Here is a 19,936-nt window from a genome sequence, read left to right as displayed (position 1 = left end):
ATTTATATTCCTACAAACATCAGTGCAGTTAAAGAGCCAAGTGATTGCGTTGCAAAATATACTATTAAAAAGGTACAAGACCTCATTTTTTCTTTGTACACACCCAAATATAAAGTTCTAGCTACGCCTATGGTTAAGAGATGACCTTGTAAGCAACATTTCAAATTCTGTGAACAGTTATCCACGAAATTCCAGTGCCTTCAACGATTTCACTCACTAACCGACATTTTTTAATATAATTATTCGATTTTTTTTTAATCAAATTGCATCTCTCTACTTTTAAGACACTGGCAGCTTTAACGCTCAAAATTTCCATATTACTGTACAATAATAATAATAATAACCTATTCGAGGTACACTCAATATGTCTTTTTAGTTCTGTGGTATTGAGCAAAACTCAAAATGGTTGAATTGTGATTTACTGTTGTGAAAATTAAAGCTGAATTGTAACACGTTATAATTTCATATAAACAATTAGAATTGCACATATAAGTATCTTGCTAGACCAGAAGTAAAATATGTACTTCATTATTTTAGCAAAAACTATAATTTGATTTTCAAAAAAACGAAGGAAGAAGTATTACCCATACCCTGAGTAGCAAGTAGTGAATGCTGCGAGTCCTCATATGCATGTCCTCGTGTACTTGTGTGTTTTCTTTTCTTAATAATGTCCTTTTGTTATGAAAAGGATGTTTCAATATTTAGAATAATAATTTACGTGAAAGCTGTGCCCATATCAAGTAGTACATACTATATTTTTATTATTCCTGAAAAATCATAACACATATATATTTCATTAGGTACTTTATTTATTTATTTATTGAGAAAATTTCAGATACAGCACGTAGCCATTTTACACTGAAATCAGTAACAATGAAAATAACAAAAAGAACAAAACTAAAAATAGCAAAATAAGACAAAATATTAATATAAATAAGTCAAGATAGCACAATTAAATATTATTTAGCAACATATCTTCTGATGGTTGACCGAAAGGCATATTCTGTGGCAAATGCATCAGCACTTGATGGGAGGTCGTTATATTGAGTGGGAAGTCTGTGGAAGAGCGATCTTTTTTGAATTTCCAGTCTAGGCTTTTTTGTGTAAAATAGATTTGTGTTGCGTGTTGAGCGCATAGGCACTCGAAAGTGGAATTCCTGGAGGAGCGTGTTGCAACGGATTTTGACATTGACAATTTTGTAAAGATACCTAAAATCGTTCAGTAAAAGGCGCTGATAAGGAGTCTGTAGGTTTAGAAAGGCCAGGAGATGTGGTGTTGGAAAGTTGCGTAATGAGGGAACCCTGTAACAAACTATAGTCAGGAAAAAGTTAAGAACAGAATCAATTCTGGAGAGCTGAGTGGGACATGCCATGGACCAGACGGGAGAGCAGTATTCTATTATTGGGGAGATGAATGATTTGAAGTACAAGGTGAGGGCTGAGATGTCACTAATTTCGGTGAAACGATACAGTAAACCTAAGAGACGCATAGCCTTTTTTGTCGTGCCTGTAATATGTTCTTCAAATGTGAGTTTTTAGTCCAAAACAATGCCTAGGTCTTTATGAGAGGATACTGCTTTGATGCTTTTGCCAAAGATGGTGTAAGATGACTTTAACAGGTTCTTTTTGAGAGAGATGGTGAGAGTAGTACATTTTTCAGGATTTAAAGTAAGTTTCCATGTCAGGCACCATGAAAAAAACGTTGTTATGTCATTCTGGAGAAGATGAGTATCGTTGGAAGTGGAGATTTCTCTGAAAATCTTACAGTCATCTGCGAAAAGAAGGTAATTACTAGAGGCGGCTGTGAGATGGTCGGTAAGGTAATCGACGAATAATATGAACAAGAGGGGTCCTAGAACACTGCCCTGTGGTACTCCAGAAAGGACAGGAAGAAAGTTAGATAGAGTTCCTGGAAGGACTATACGTTGTTGGCGATCGCTAAGGTAATCTGTGAGCAAGTTAAGAAAGTTACCATGAATGTTGAATCTATTGCATAATTTATGAATCAAAAGACGATGACTGACAGTATCGAAAGCTTTGGCTAGATCAAAATATATAACGTCCAGTTGTGAATTGTTTGAAATACATTTCATAGCATGTGATAGAAAAACGGACAGGTTCGTAAGACAGGAACTACCAGAAAGAAAACCATGTTGATTTGAGCTAAGGTACGGAGAAACAAATTTATATAGCCTGTCTTTGATGATTTTTTCACAAATGATGGACAGAGGAGAGAGTAACGAGATTGGCCTATAGGAAGAAGCAAGGTTTTTGTTGCCATTTTTGTGAATGGGACTGATGTTAGCTTGCTTCCAAGCGTGAGGAAAGACGCCCTCCGAGAAACATCTATTCAGAAGAATGCAGAGGGGATAAGAAAGGGATTCCTCAGTTTTCTTCAGGAACATGGTGGTGATATTGTCCGGCGCTAGGGCACGGTGAGCTGGGAGAGACGACAATAAACTTTTCACTTCGTCGGTTGTAGTGGCAAGCTTTGTTAGAGAGGAAGAACAGACTGATCTTACGTTTGGCAACGTTGCAAGGGGGGCAGGCGGACAGAAGTTGCCGTGGAAATAAGCATTTAAGAGTTCAGCCCTTCGGTCACCTTTCGCACTTTCACTATTGTGTGTAGTTTTAAGAGCAATTCTGCTGTTGTTTCTTCTCGAGTTTATTAGACTGAAGAAGTTCTTTGGATTTTCCTGGATTGTTGCATTGATACTGTTTATGTATTCTTTGTATTTGTTTCGGAGAAGGTACTTGGAGTGCCGTCGAAGAACGGCGAAAGTATTGTAAGTGTGTTCACTCGGAAAGTCCTTCCAAACTTGCCAGGCTCGATTCTTGTTAGCCAGTACAGCGCGCACTTCGGAGTCGAACCAACTTGGAAATCGGCGAGATGCTATTCTTTCCGAAGGAACAAGGTCATTCACCGTTGCATGAATGGCAGCTGTAAATAGCTCACCTGCGTCGTCGATTGTCCCATCTTCCAAAAGCCCCCAGGGGAAGCATTCGAGGGTACGTCTTATCTCCTCCCACGGTGCTCGGTTCCATAGGTGGCGCTTCTTCTGGATCGATGGGCGATGACCTCTTTTAGTAGGTGGGGGGATGGAAATGGACACGTCCAAACTATCGTGGTCAGCAATGAGGAGGTTCTTACGCGGCGTAATGTTTACATTGTTCAATGTGGACACAACATAATCTAGATTACTGTCCTTCCTGGTGTTGAATAAATTATGCTGCCTTAGCTTTAACCCGAGAAAGCCCATGACTTTATTTCTGTGAATTTTGTGACCATATTAATAGGGTTGATTGGTTTTGCATCAAAATGGAATAAAATGAAGAAAAAATAAAGATTTTATTATCCTGCTCGAAAATACAGGGGTGTCACCTGTAGGTGACATTGGGCATTCAAGGTACCAAAATGAACATAACGTGAACATCTCTGTTTTATACCTCCCTTTTCATTTTTATGTAACACAGATGATATTAACAATGTCAGAACTTGACATAACACTTTACACTTTTTCCTGTTCATGTATGTGCATGAAATTCGTACCAACAATGTATGTGTAATGCTACACCGCACCTCATACATATTATCCGTGTCCTCTTGTCGCAGTGTTCACATGTTCTTTGAGAACACACTACCTTTACATGTTCGGCAATGTTGATGTCTTGTCTGACTTCATTTGGTACACGCAAGGACATAGAACCAATTTGGGGACTTCTGTAAGGAGGGTTTCCATGTAAACGGCAGTATAATTCTACCAGTGATCATCGGAAAGTCACATTTTTGCCATTCACTTTCTTGAAAATCAACCATGCATTATGGCACGCTGCATCTATTCCAAAGGCAAACAAGGAGAACCACCACTTTTTACCCCTCAAACTGACCCTCAAGGAGTGAATGTTCTCGTCGAAACGATCGATGCCACCCATGAACATGCCCTCCCGATTCCAGTAGCATCAATTGTTGCCTCTTCAATTGTTGCAGTCTCTTGTGAATCATGATAATTCCTCAGCAAGGAGCATTGCTGGAGGAAGGCGATTGACATCTGTGCAATTCTCATCCCCACTGTCTTCATCTGTGAATCCATCATCATCAGGTGGGAAAAGAACCTCATCAATGTCATCATCATTTTCTTCAATAATTTGTAATGCTTCATCCATATTCAATCTGAAATGATAGTAGATTCCAAGTTCAAAAATTAGTATTATTTTTTTATTGGTACTAAACTGTAATACACATACCACAACATTACAGTGTATATCAGAATAAGATACTATAGCATTGTTTTGCCCCCAAGATTTATCATTATTATTGATGAGGAAAGCATTTTCTTTGTGTTTATTTTTCAAGTCTCAATGTTTTTATATTTGTTTTTACAATAACTATAAATCATTACTCACTGGAGGACTAAAATTATTAAAATTATATTTTATTATTATTACATCATTGTTACAATATTATATTGTAATTATATTATTACTACAATTATAATTATTAAATTTAACACTACAATGCAATTATGTCCTAGTCCTTCATACATTTATGACTTCCAAAGCCCAATGTCACCTACAGGTGACACTACAAATGTAATCAACAATTACACCAACTAATTGTTCAGGGAGAAAATTTATATTTAACAGACATAAACCTTAAACCTTTAAGAGTAAGTAAAAGTAATAAACTTCTAATCATCTTACCATTTTGATGTTTTTGAATGTCCTTCTCCAGGAGCAGGTGATGTGTCGTCCTTCCTAAGGTCAGCCATCTTTACTTCAATAGTTCCAGAAAGTTCCACAAGATGTCCCTCAGTTCAAAAATGCAACAATTCAGTTGAGAAAAAGTCGATGAACAGTTTGACATAGAAAAAAATATATGCCCGGCCACAGCATACAATAAAAAAAAATATTAAAAAGCTGTCACCTACAGGTGACATTGGGCTTTCTCGGGTTAAACCACAAATGTCAAATAAACTTTAAATATTTTTTGTTCATCGAATTCAAGTACTGAAACTGTAGTACTTTTGCTTAAATTTTATTAGAATTAAAATATTAAGTTCATGTAAATTAATTTCTTATTTATGTTCTTCTTCTGTCTTCTTTTTCAGAATTTGCTCGAGTACAAACAAGAGCTCGATAAAACGGGAAATTTCGTTTTTTCTCCATTTTACCTTTATAAAACCATGGCTTTTGTTTATAAAAATACGACCCTTGAAGCCAGAAAAGATATGAAGAATGTTTTTGAATTTACAGACGATGGTTTTCCTCAGAAAGATTTCAGAAAAACGTTTCCTCCAAGAAAGGTAACATTTATAATAGTCAAGAAATTAATAACATTACTCATTAGAATCCTATTGTAAGTTTACGTGTCATATTCTCTTGCATCCCTCCCGTACATGTTCTACACAACATGCTTGTAAAAGAACACTTCATTTTGATCATTATATGATTTTGTTGGACGTAGAGCTCTATTTACCCGACACTGGACGACGACCAAAATGTTTAGAAAACCAAATTTATATAATTTGGAAGTGCTGAATACGAATCTGAAAATGATAATTGTGTAGTTTTCAAAATTTTGAAGGAAATAATTTTAAATACATTGAAAATCCTGCTATTTCAATTGCCAGTACAATATGTCATAAGAAATGCAAAAACAATTCCTGCATTTGCTGATTCATTAGACATGAGGTATGCTGCCTTTATGCTGAAATATGATGGTAACGAAGTGTCGCTATCAGGCGCTTGTGAATACCAAACACAGATTGAGTCATACTTCTGTTCAGTTGTTGCGTCAGTTTCTGATCGCAAAAGCATATCACTCCACTCCCTGGGCGCTGTATTCATTCTGTGTTATATTTGGACTTGATAGCAAGTTGTTTAAGTTGCATTGTATGTCTATATGTATATGAAATCATTATGAAATGACTTATTTCATTTCAGAAACAAAGAAAAAGTTGTAATTTGTAGACCATTGTTATTAGACTTGTGATTGAAGCCGCACATAGCCCGAGGTAATACAAAGATGGTGAAAAAGCACGTTCGGAATTGAGTCTGCAGAATACTGCAACTTTACGCGTTAGCCACATTGTTGTCATTAAAATACTATCAAATGTTTCGAGTATATGCTATGCCAAAAGAATAACAAAAATAATATATATCTGAATCCGTAAACAGTAAGTATACATGCATGCACGGAATTCACTACTCCTTACAAGATATAATATGTACTAATATATTTTCATTAACTATGCAACTCTTCCGATTAGATCGAATCAAATTACAAGTTATTATTGTATTTTCGCTACGATATTATTATTTTATCGTCTCATTAAATCCGAACGAAAACGTTAATATTTATTAGTATTATTCTATGTTTAGTGTGTCTGTTTAGCTTGTCATTAATTGGGAATTATTCAATGTTAGCATTTAAAATAATTTCTTAACAAAAGAGGAAATAATATTATGTAATTCTTCTCTTCCAGTTTATCAATATGTCTACTCTCGAAAAATACGTTTCATACCGAGATGATAAATGCATTCAAGTAGCCCTGATGGGATATTCTCCAGAGAAGGAACACGTTATAAATCACAGCGTTGAAAAGTTTTATCAGTACAAATTGTTACACTTGTACGAGAGAGGTGAGAGATGTTTTATGAAGTAATGTAATTTAAGTAAAGCTCCAAAATAACTTGGAATAACTTGTTCAGTTATTGTCAAACTGTTTTCTTCGACATAGGGACTTGGTATACAATAGTATGGAGCTGGATTGATGATTTGGTGTGTTAAGTCCACTTTATGCACAATAAGGCTAATCGGGACTGGACCTACAGTTTAAAGTGGAATCCGAACCACTACGTGCCTCCACCTGGAATCGAACCTGGGACCCCTTCATTACAAGGCCACGACGCTAACACTACGTTATCGGGGAGGCACTGTACGGAGCTGGAAAACGCGCTTGCAGTCGTTTCTTCTGGCATGTGACCTTCCTTCGCAATTAGACGCTTAAATTAAATTTAGTCCCTAAACGGATACGGCAGATTCCCTTTTCAAAATTAGAAAAATCTTCTATGCATGTTTTCGAAATTAAAATGTTAACATTTCGACCTCGTTTAAAGGTTCGGAGGAAAATTAGATTTGATTTTATTTACTTTTATTTGGGATTACCGCTTGGCAGTTTTCCCCATATCGATAGGAAAATTAGAATCAGTTTATATCATGCAGGATTTTTCTTCATCTTTACCAACTAACGTGCTTACAATGCGAAGATTTAAAAGTGTGGAGTTGCATTTACTAAGTAATCGCTATATGCCCCATAGGTACTACTAGGTGGACTATATTGGCACAACCTCGGTTTATTGGTTATGATTGTTTGCGAATTCGTAATGATGATAATAATTTATATCATGATTTATTTCATATATTCCTTGCAACTTTTACAATTTCATAAATAGCTAAATCGATGTAGCCAATGATTTATTACAATTATTATAATGTATAGTTTGCTGCAATGTCGTTTGTTGTCAATTTTTGACTTCCACAGATTGGTACCTTATCTTCCTATCGTTGCATCTTTTTCTCTCCCTCCGGGTCTCAATCTTCCTCTATCTCTCTCTCTCTCTCTCTCTCTCTCTATCTCTCCCTTCCTCTATTTCACTCTCTCTCTCTTTCTCCATTTGATTTTCTTCCTTTCTCTGTTTCTATCTTTTCACCTTTTTCTCACTCTTAGTGTCTACCTTCATATACTTCTCTTTCTCTGTCTCTCTCTCTCTCTCTCTTTGTTTTACATTTCTCTGTTTCTTTCTATCTTTCCACGTTTTCTCTCCTTCTTTCTCTCTACTTTCCTCTACCTCTTTCTCTCACGTTCTCCTTTCTCTTTCTTTCTCTGTTTCATTCTATCTTCCACAATTTTCTCTCGTTCTTGCTTTCTACCTTTCTCTGACTTCCTCTACTTCTCTCTCTATCTCTATCCCTATCTCTCTCTCTCTCCATTTATTTTCTCTCCATCTCTCTCTGTTTTTCCTTTTGCTTTTCTTTCTTTCTGTATTAAGGTGGACAGTTTGTTTCCACAACATTTCACATACTTGAAGCTTCGGTTTCCTTCTATAGGACGTAAGCTTATTTCAAATGGAGCTGTTCTCTAATGTAGGATTCGTTTATTCTCATTCTTCTATTCTAATGTTATCCCACAACCCTAATGGCGGCCCTGTGTAGCTTTGGTATTACTTGTGGATTGTTACTAACACTTACGCGACAATAGGTTGCTATATATAATGATACAAGCACTCGTATTCCTCACTGGCTACCCGAAGTAATAATACTGGTTAGGTCGTGACGTTCCTTTTTGGAACCAAGGATAACTACGTCACATAACACTGCCCAATCTCCGTGGAAGTAGGGTTACGAGACTCGCCTCAAAATTATGGCTGCTGCACTGAGCCGTACGCAATGTTTCTTCAAGCCTTAACAATATTAGCATCACTATTGACATTCACGACAACTGTTAATCGTTGCCTGTCGTCTTGGGACCTCCCCGATAGTGTAGTGGTAGCGTCGTCACTTTGTAATCAAGGGATCCAGGGTTCGATACCCAGTGGAGGCACATAGTGGTTCGGATCCCACTTTAAACTGTAGGTCCAGTCCTGATTAGCCTTACTGTGCATAAAGTGGACTAAAAACACCAAATCAGCCTGTCCTCTTGGGTAGTGACTAAATGACAGATTATCTCGTTGTCATGCCAGACTTTCTACAATCTTATCTTCAACTTCCTGTGTTGATGAGTCAGGATCTCGACAACTCCATTGTCGGCAGATCAAAGACTTTTCAAAAGATGAATTTCCTTCAGGTTGACATCTATATATATATATAAAAATGTATGTATGTATGTTTGTTCCGGCATAACTCTCGAACGCCTAGAGCGATTTCAACCAAACTTGGTACACATATCACTTGTAATCTCGAAAGAAATACTGTGGGGGTAGGAAACCCTTGGCACCCGTAGTGGTGGGAGTGGGAAGGGTACATAAAATAGCATTCTGTTGCGTGGCATTTTCGTGTGTCATATCCTGCAAGTTATGATTACCGCTACACAGCAGGGCGAATTTGTTTGCCTACAGAGACTGCGAAATTGCCCTAGTTTTCAGGGTCGCTAAGATGAATAGTGACACTCCCAATGCCGTTCAATTTATTTATTCTTGCTCCTGAAGGTAAAACTAAAACTGTTGTTTATAATCAAGCTTTGATTTAAATTAATATAGTGAATTTGTAAAAGATTTTACTTTATAATTTGTATACTGTACGCGAACTTATAGTTTTAAATATCTGTAAATTAAATTAGTAACATTTTACAGTATAGTTAGAATTCATTATTTTCCTGCCCAATAGAAGATTGGAATAAATAAATACCCGGGCAACGCCGGATAATCAGGTAGTTAAAATATAAATATAAAATGCCCTTATTGAAATCAAATTAAAAATCTGTAAATGACTAGCCAATAGATCGACTACTGAGCATTTAAAAACTAATATTTAGTTCATTTTATTGCTTGTATTGAATTTACCTCAAGGTAATTCCTCAACTGTGAATTCAATAATAAACAAATGAAATGTGAGAGCCAGAAAAGAAACGGCACAACAAGGTTCTCTGGCAAATATTTGGCTAACTAATTATATCATTAGTTTACATTGCACTCAGAAATGAGCCCAGATATTTGACATATCATTTTTATTTGCCTTGTCAGTGCTTATGTATTCCAACCTTTTTCACATGTGTAACATTTTTCTTAGAAATTCTGGTCCAGTGAGGGGGGGGGGGGCCTGGAAGCTTCACCGTTTCTACTTACGCTGGCAAGTTTCGCCACTGAACATGCCATGCTGAAAGATTGCAATTCTGCCTATCCGTTCTTCTAGATGTCTATGGAGTGTTAACAAATAATTATTCTTGGCTGAATTGTAATTCGTTGGGTTATTTGTAATTTCAGATACGATATCTGAATTAAAATATTGATTGCTTTACTTTCAGATGAAGCAGTGGTTGTGATGAACTACATTTTCTTTGGCATAAATTGGGACAAACCATTTCGAACAGCTGACATCAGAGAGGCAGATTTCCAAAACACCAGAGACAAAACTATGAAAATTAAACTTATGTGCGCTGAGAATGAGTATATTTATGCAGAGAGCAATGCACTAAATGCGAAAATTGTGAAGATTCCCTTGCAAGTACGACAATACTCAATATTTAATACCGGACTGTTTATTTTGATGTAATCACATAGGAGAAATGTGCTGTTTCTGAACAACACGAAAGGAATTTCACGGTACAATAGTTAGGGCAGATTGTTATTTGTTATTGCTTCTGTATATAATATAACAATCCTGGACTAGAATAATTCGAAAGTCAATAACAGGGGGATATACAGGGAGGTTATTTCAGTCGTTTACCGTCAGACCGTCGGCCGCCGAACGCCCCCTTCATGCAACAGTTCCCGGCAAATTGACTTGCAGGAAGTCTGTAACAGAAACCGCTTGCTTTGTAATGTTTCCACTTTTCAGAATTACAGTTACAATTACAATTAAAATAAGCACGTACCTTGTCGCAAGGATGCTGGAAAAGGTGTCCTCCCAAATACAAATATTTCTGGCACCTTATTTCTGACATCTAATCTTAGATTAGACATCGCTACTTTATCGTCAGTTGACAGAAAGTAAAGACAGCATACCGGCGCACAAAGCAAACCGAAAGCGTAAAATGATATTTAAAAGTAATAATAATGATGATCACTAACCTCCTCTGTTATTAGAGATGATGAAAATGACCTCCTTCCACAGCAATACAACACGTTTCTTAGGTTCAAGAGATCCTGTCTCTCGTAATTGCCTGACCACTTTTCTGCAAGAGTTCGTTTTCACGTAATTATCGTACATGAAAACTCTTTGTTCAAGATTATATTTGTTTAGCGGAATAACTAATGAATGAAAAACAATTAACACACAATAAAGCACTAGAACTGAATAGCACTAACTCAATACCACAGTATAAAAAACACGCGTACTGATAAACTCAAACAGAAGTGTGCATTAGGGTACGGTACACTCACTACGTCTGTTAGCCGACAGTATTGCTAACCATTTTTCGGCAATGTCCCTACAACTGACCATATGTCCTACGCCAAGTAAAGCGACTAAAAAAATAACACCTCATGAGCATGCAAAACAGAAGATAAAATATACACATTTACTTACCAAATCTTTCTGCTCGGTGCTTCCACAATTAATGAAGGAGCGAATTTACAATACAGGACCCCTCCCCGTTTTTTGTAATAGTAGTGGAAATGTATTGTTTCACCTGCCTTCCTTGTAGGTATGCCTAGTATTTAGCCTCAGTTGTGACATTTTTTGATGATTTTGATGATTTTTTTATGGATTTTACTGCCTTCGACGATGTTCTAGCCCTATTTTTTGCTCAATCTTATTTTTGGAATCTCTTCTTTGTAGGTATGCCATGATCTTACGTGATATAACTTAACCTATTCACTTTTGTTACTGCCTTTTACGGGTTAAAATAACCTACAAAGTGTAAAATGATTGTTTCTACGCAACCCTTGTAGGTGGACCTAGTATTTAACCTCAGTTGTGACATATTTTGATGATTTTGATGATTTTTCTATGGATTTTATAGCATTTGACGATGTTCTAGCCCTATTTTTGGCTCAATCTTATTTTGGGACCTTTTTTGTACGGTGGTGGGGGCCCTCAACGTAAACGCCTACGGGCCCTCAGCGTAAACGCCTACGCCCCCCTTTTCACGATGTATGTCGTGGCCATGGTTCAATGCCCCCACTACTACTTTTGGAGGGGGCCCACAGTGGGAGGGGCCAACTTACTCCACAAAAATTTCACCACATGATATTTCACAGGCGAAGCTAACCTACAAATAGAAGTTGGCACTACTCAGTATTGTCATAAATTTCTATAGTATAGTGATTTTTTTTTTGTATAAGGAATGTTTTGGATCTAAGGTCAGTGAAATTTTTATAGAATTATCCAATTTTTTTTCTTGTATCTAAAACTATTCAGTCACTCTTTCATTCTTGAATTCATACACATGACGCTGCATAGAATATCGGCAGGCAAGGCGTCATGGAACTCGCACACGATTTTGATGTTGGTACGATCGTTAACAACCACCTGCTTTCTCTTCGATGTGTTAATAACGAACATGGGTCTGCGAGCTATGAACTCATTGGGGTTGTAGTACACGTCCACATTGCCGGAGGGCACTCTCCTGTAAGCTGTGTATGCCTCGTACAGTTTCAGGTAGTCGTTGTTTGCAATGTTCAGGTTGTAGTTCTCCCGCGGGAATATCTCGTTCCTGCCATTTTTGAGGTAGATGTTCTTGATCTTGCAATTGTCGAACTGACTCGAATCTTTTTGAAATCCCCCGTCTGGAAGAGCACGACCACAAACTCTGGCATATCGTACCGGATGCTGTTAAACTGTGTGGTCACGTCAAATTCAAAATGGTTGCCGGAAGCAGGTTTCTGCATGCACTGGAAACCGTAAAATTGGATGGGTACTTGGAGATTCTTCAAAATGTCTGCTTTGTAATTGAGAGCGTAGTTAGTTTCGTATTCCACTTCGGGCATGCGCAGCTCCATGGACTGGATGATGCACTTGGCAGGATCGGGTAGTGTGTTGGGAAGTGCTGAACCGTCTGCACTCAAGGTGCTGTAACGCATCAGCGCATTGTTGTCGTTGGCGCTTCTGCGAAAAGTGACGCGCAAACCACCCTTCCACATAATTTCTGTGTAGTCGGAGAAGAAGCCAGGAAGCAGGCGCATGGGAAACAGTACTGTGTGACTTTGAGTTTTGATTCGTGTACCTACTTCGAATCCCCCTGCCTGGTATTATGCTGCATCGGTCTTGGAGAGTTTCAGTGTTCCCACTGCTGTAGAGGTAATCCCGGGGTAGTCAACCCTATCGATGACGGTGCCATGCTTTCTAACTTCCACCTGCGAGAATATGTACGGCACAAAATTATCTACGAGTCTTAAATTTGCATTGGCAAGGAATGCTTCGCCGTTGTCTTTCTTCACAACATCAAACTTGATATACAAATCAGCTCTGTGAGGGTGAATGAATCCATCCCCGACGTCCACGTCGTATTCTATCTCTCGATTCGCTTCATTGAGGTTAGAAAACGTGCGACGATTGGGAGGGAAGGACTGCAACTCGTAACTTTCGATTTGCTCCATAATGGTTATTTATTATATGTTAATCTCCACGACGGCAGTGGTCGTGGCTCCTGCAAAATCAACCACCTCTCCCTTCTCGTTGGTAATTGCCAATTCTATGTTGTCTATGCGATTACGAGATATAGGAAAGTGTATCGGTGGGGAGGGTGTGTAGATAATTGGCTCCATGAACTCAGAGTTTGGTTTGAACGTAGCGATAATACCTGTCAGCTTGCGACTCCCTGGGATGCCGTCCGAGGATTTGGTGATCATACCTTCTGCAACATTGCAATGTATGTTCAGAGTCTCGATGGCTAGAAATTTAGGAATGTTAGCACCGATGTGCTTGATGCCAGGTTCGAGCTTTGTGTTGTTCTCGAATCCCAAAAGCTCTCCGATGGTACCCAGGTCTACGGTTTCCGTGGCAGACACCAGTTCTACCCTGTGAGTTACAGAATTTTGCGACAGCAGTACACTTCTTGGCAATTGAGCCTGCAAGATATACAGATTGTACTGGCCAGGGGTGATGCTGATTTTTTCGCTGCCAATGTTGATGGTATTGTTGTGTACCGTCACATTAGGTATCAGGTACATGCTGTAGAATGCACGAAAAGCAATAGATTTAGGATAGATGATATCGTCATGCAATGCGAGTTTCAGAAGCGAAGTCTCGCTTGTGAGATGGAATACTCCCATAGTGCTTCAGGTGCCACAATGCTTTTTGGAAATCCTCGATTGTTGGGTTATTTAATTGCGAGAGGAAGACAAGCATGGAAACGTAGAGATGGCCACAGTTCACATCGCTGAAACCCTGGATTCGTTCGTCATTGTAGTAGAGGTTGACAACACTGAGATACGTTACCAACCCAGCAGGTGGCGTGCCTCCTAATGAATCGAAAACAAATGCTTTGTCGTTGTTGGCTTTGAGGTAGCATATCCAATGTGTACCTGGATTTTCGTAACTGTCTAGGTTAACCACACCACACTCCTTTTTATTCACAACAGAAGGAGTAGTATAATATACGGTATTATTGGGCCAAAACTTTTCTTGTATAAAATTAGGCTAAGATGCCTATAAAAGTTTATTATTCAAGTGTCCCCCTCTATCAAATTTAAGATTTTGGACAATATTACTGGGATGAAGAGGGAAGAGGTATTTTTGACAGAATAGAAATACTTAAAACTAAGGCAAAATGTCTATAAAATCTTATTGCTACAGTGTATAACCTACGATTTTTGAGCTTCTGAGAAAGGATGACCTCTTTTTTTAGATTAATTTGGATACAGCTGTATCTGTCAGATTGTTTTTCATAAGATTGTTAAAAATATGATTCTCTCGACACTATTTTAGCTTTACTTAAAACTAATCCAATAAGCTCATAAGAGTTTTTTGATTACACTGTAGTATACTGTAATATAATCTTAAATACTTGTTTAAAATATTTTTGTAGTATTATGTTAATATGTTGACTTGTAATATTCTGAATTAGGACTAGGCTCAACTTGCTTATCTAATACTAAGACAATGTAATATGCAAAAGTCTTCTAGAATTGCTCTGTGACTCTTTCATTTCTTACATCATAAACATATGATTTTTCACCTATAAGAATAACACTACATATGGTATCATCAGGGAGTGTTTCATGGAATTCACAGATAATTTTAATGTTTGTCCTGTCATTAACCACAACTTGTTTTCTTTTTGAGGTGTTGATAACAAACATGGGTCTCTGTGCTTTGAATTCATCTGGTGAGTAATACATGTCAGTATTCTCAATTGTGACCCTTTTGAAGGCTGTAAATGCCTCATATAATTTAAGGAAATCATCCTTGGACATGTTTAAATTATAACTTTCTCTAGGGAACACCTCATTTCTGCCATTTTTAAGATATATGTTCTTGATGTTGCAGTTATCAAATTTACTTGAATTTTTTTCTTGGTTATTGTGTCTTCCGGTCTGAAACAGTACCACCACAAAACTGGCATGTCATATTGTATACTGGAGAATGAGTTTGTAGCATCAAATTCATAATAGCTACCAGTGGCAGGCTTTTGTACACATTGATATGTATAAAATTGTAAAGGCACCTGTGGATTTTTTAGGATATCTGCTTTGTATTTAAGAGCATAACTGGCTTCATATTAAACTACTGGAATTTTTAGCTCCATAGTCTGAATAAGGCATTTGCCTTCATCAGGTAGAGTATTAGGCAGAGCTTCCCCAGTAGAGTTTAATGAACTATACCTCATCAAAGCATTATTATCATTGGCAGCTCTTCTAAATGTAATTCTTAAACCACCTTTCCACATAATTTCTTTGTAATCTGAGAAGAATCCTGCCAACAGGCGCATGGGAAACAATACTGTGTGGCTTTTAGATAGTATCTTATCACCAGCCTCAAATCCACCTATTTTGTAGTATGAGGCCTCGGTTTTGGATAATTTTAGTGTGGCTAAAGCTGTAGAGGTAATACCAGGGTAGTCTACTCTGTTTATAACAACACCATGTTTTCTGATCTCAATTTCAGAGAACAGATGTGGCACAAAATTGTCTACCAATCTTATATTTGTGTTAGCTGGATAATCAGTACCATCGAGCTTGACAACATCAAATTTAATATATAGGTCTGCTCTGTGAGGGTGTATAAATCCATCTCCTACATCAAGATCAACCTCAATCTCTGTGTTGGGTTGATTTAAATTTGCAAAAGTCCTCCGGTTTCGAGGGAATGATTGTAACTCGTAACTCTCAATATTTTCCATTTTATTTATTTATTTTTTGTATGTATTTTTATTTAAATATTAATTTCTATGATAGCAGTTGTTGTGGCTCCAGCAAAGTCAACTAATTCTTCTTTTTCATTAGTGACCATCAACTCAATATAATCTATTCTATTATGGCACACAGGAAAATATAATGTTGGTGATGGAGTATAGATGATCGGTTCCATAAATTCAGAGTTAGGTTTAAATGTTGCAATAATGCCAGTTTGTTTGTGAGTGCCTATGCCATTTGATTTGGTGATCATACCCTCGGCCACATTACAGTGAATATTTAGAGTTTCTATAGCTAAGAATTTAGGTATATTAATAGCAGTGTGTTTAATGGCTGGTTCAAGTTTTGTGTTGTTCTCGAATCCTAATAGCTCTCCTATAGTACCCAGATCTACTGTTTCTGTAGCAGACACAATTTCTACTCTGTGAGTAACAGAATTTTGAGTTAACAATATACCTCTAGGAAACTGAGCATTTAGAGTAGACAAATTATACTGGCCTGGAGTGATGACAATGTTTTGATCACCAACTGCAATTGTGTTGTTGTGGTGTGTAATATTAGGGATCAAGTACATGCCATAAAATGCTCTAAGAGCTATTGTTTTGGGATAAACTATATCATCATGTAATCTGAGCTTCAATATTGAATTTTGGCTGGTGAGATGGAATACCCCCATGATGTTTCAGATACCACAAAGCTTTTTGAAAATTTTCAATTGATGGTTTATTTATTTGAGACAGATATTTAAGAACAGATAAACACAGATGTCCACAATTAATATCTTTGAAATTTTGAATACGGGTATTATTATAATAAAGATTAGTTGATTTTAGATATTTTACTAAATTCTCAGGTGGAACACCTCCAAATGAATCAAACACAAATGACTCATCTTTTAAATATTTAAGATAACAAATCCAGTGAGTACCCTGATTTTTGTACTTATCCAAATTAACTATGCCACATTCTTTTTTGAGTGGTTGTTCTGGTAAAGAATCAGACATGTATACTCCTCTAAAATTTTTGATGCCCAGTGGTTTGATTAAAGCTTCAATATCTTGGTTTGTAAGCGGCTCTTGTTTTTTTTTAACTTATTTATAACTTTCTTAACACCTTTGCCTTGTTTTTCTATGGCCAGATTATGGCGCTTTTGTTCATCTAATTCTGCCTTATTCTTTTTGGCATCTATTACTGTTTTTGCTATGGCAGCCGATCCCCCAGCCAAGCTGCCAACTGCGCCGAGAGCTGCTAAAATAGCTGGGATACTAAATATGAATCCACCTATATGTGATTTTTTTCTAGATTGCTGTAATTTTTTTAATTGTGGGGTACTAAGTAACAATTTCATACCATGTCCCTTGGCAAGACAAGAACTTTTCTTTTTGCGCTGTTTTTTGGTTAGAAGACTATCAATAGTTTTAAGAGATTTAAGACCTGCATAAGGTATCTGATACATAACACCCTTGGCCTTCATTTTTGGTTTATTATATACATATTCTGGGATTAACTATCACAATTAAATTGTAGCTAATTTACTTAATTTATTACAACCCCCGCCCCAATTTTTGTTTAGTGTTCATAGCTATGGTGGTCCCCTATTCTCTCACCCAAAGAAGCATCTCTGCTTACAAATCTACCAAATGCAGCTTCTTCTAATTTTTTGTCTGCCACATGTCGCTTATCAAGATCGGTATGTGTGTTGTATGCTATGTCATGGTCTCTGCAAGCAGCATCTAGAGGATTAACACCAGGGTCACCTCTGTTTAATCTATGGTCTAGTTTGGTACCGGGACCACAGAAAAACATGGCGGATAGCACCAGACACGTCTGAAACCGACTCCTGCTACATCGCCCGTTTACGCTAACACAAAGCACTACCACGCGGATAAAGGATTCTCCTACACTCGCATACATTAGATACATTGCCTGCAAGACTATCAGGACACCAACATCAACGACAGGGTCAAATCTGAATCAAACAATACGTAACAGACACGCTCTAAGTAGACCCTCCGACAGTGCTACCAACCCACCAGTCAGCAATGTCCAACAAGCAGCTGAACCAGCGTTTCGGCACCCTCGAAGCCAAGCTCCAGAAAATCGAAGAAAAGGTAGAAGCGGCCCTAGGATCCACCAGGCAACCCGACACAGAGGCAGTCTCTATCAATAACCCATCTGCTCTCCAGGATGTACTTCAAGATATACAAATCATGAAAGGGGAGCTAGCAGTCTTTCGTGAAGATATGGAAAGTGTCAAACGTCAAATCACTGACCAAGAAGACGCCCTGGATAAACTCCATCAATACAGCCGGAGAAATTGCCTGTTACTCCACGGAGTCCCGGAAACCCCGCAGGAAAATCCAACCGAGGTCGCCCTCAAAATATTTTCCAGCAAACTTGACGTCAACGTCCCGGAAGATTTCGTGAGTCGCTGCCACCGTCTTGGAGCTCCTCGAACGAAGAGAACGGCGGCGGACGTCGTCAGGCAGGGGCACAGGCCTCTAATCATCAAGTTCGTGTCCTACAAGCACCGGGACGCTGTGTGGCGATCCAAGAGGAATCTCAAGGGAAGCCAATATCTGATCACAGAATCGCTTACACCGAAACGCCAGAAACTGCTCCAGGAAGCCAAGGCAAGACACGGGAACTTCAATTGCTACACAATTGATGGGAAAGTCGTCGTGGTGACCGAGGAAGGAAAGAAATTCATTGAAACCGAAAGGGACCTAAACGCTCTCAAATGTAGGCGGGAATGATGATGCGTGAAACTGAAAAACAAGAAACGAACGTGTGAACACTTGTGCGTGTGTGTGTACCTCATGAACTCCATCCAGAAATTAACTCTCAATTTATCACTCCCCAGTTACTGGAAAAAATCATATTATCTCATTTGGTATTTTATTATTGTGTACTTTTGTGTGTTTTGTGTGTGTGTGTGTGTGTTTGTGTTTGTGTTTAGTGAAGTTACATGTAAGAAAGTGCTTAAAAATGTGAAGATGTTAACTTCTAACTGTGTGAGGTTTGGCGAGGCTAGTTTTTACAAGGAGACAGCACGTAAGTACTCGTACACTCTCTTCTTTTCATCCCTCCAGCGTGATCTATTTTTAAAACACCAAATAGTATTCAATGTTTTTATGTCGTTTTTAAAAAGAAAAACACCCGACTGCCTTGATAAAAACAGTTACCCATCCTGGTCCCAATCTCAACAAATGGTACCCCTGTCCGTTCCTCTCTGCAAAAATGCCTTCCATGTCAACGACATCACGTGACGAAACCGCAAGAAACGGTTCCCTCCCCCCTGGTCATCGCCTTTCAGGGAAAGACCAACCACCTCTCCTCACCCTCGCACAGGCTAACGTCAGGTCTCTGTCGCGGACAAAATTAGAGGAACTAATAACAATCACACGCGAGTGCCCTCCCGACTTCCTCCTAATCACCGAGAGCTGGTCCTCTGAAGAAGCGCCCACGGCCTCTTTCGCTATCCCTGGTTACACGGCCATCAAAAAAGACAGGACTACGAAGGGTGGAGGTGGTATTATCTTATATCATGGCGAAGACTTAAATGTCAAGGTCCTTTCAACATCCACCAATTATGAAAATAACGATGAAGTTGAAATTATAAACGTAGCGATAAAGATTCGAAACACAACCCTGGGAATAATCGGGATATACAAAGCACCAAATATATCCTACACAAAATTATCACGTTTAGAAACCGCAATCTCTGAAGTTTTCCCGCGTGTTGACAAATTGATTATTTTAGGAGATACAAACGTAGACTTTCTTTCGCCACACAAACCAGAGACAAAATACTTTCGATCAATTCTTAATTCTGTCGGCCTTACGCAAATTATCAATAAACCAACTAGAATAACGGAAAATAGCGAATCACTCCTGGATGTCGTAATAACAGATGACCCTT

The 19,936-nt window shown here is 38.1% G+C and overlaps 1 protein-coding gene across 1 annotated transcript in view; it reads left to right on the top strand.

The window, feature by feature from the left end:
• LOC145986536 (ovalbumin-related protein X-like) overlaps positions 1-19,936 on the top strand; it is a 70,717-nt gene that overhangs the window by 1,811 nt on the left and 48,970 nt on the right. The window contains exons 3-5 of the mRNA XM_083120657.1: positions 5,109-5,303; positions 6,486-6,642; positions 10,023-10,222. Of these exons, the coding sequence (XP_082976783.1) occupies positions 5,109-5,303; positions 6,486-6,642; positions 10,023-10,222 (552 nt within the window). The remainder of the gene's footprint in view (positions 1-5,108; positions 5,304-6,485; positions 6,643-10,022; positions 10,223-19,936) is intronic.

Source organism: Lepisma saccharinum, chromosome 4 (assembly GCF_977018435.1).
Source record: "Lepisma saccharinum chromosome 4, izLepSacc3.1, whole genome shotgun sequence".
Classification (NCBI taxonomy): Eukaryota; Metazoa; Arthropoda; class Insecta; order Zygentoma; family Lepismatidae; genus Lepisma; species Lepisma saccharinum.
Note: the sequence above shows the minus strand (reverse complement) of the source record. Positions and strands in the feature narration are given on the sequence as shown.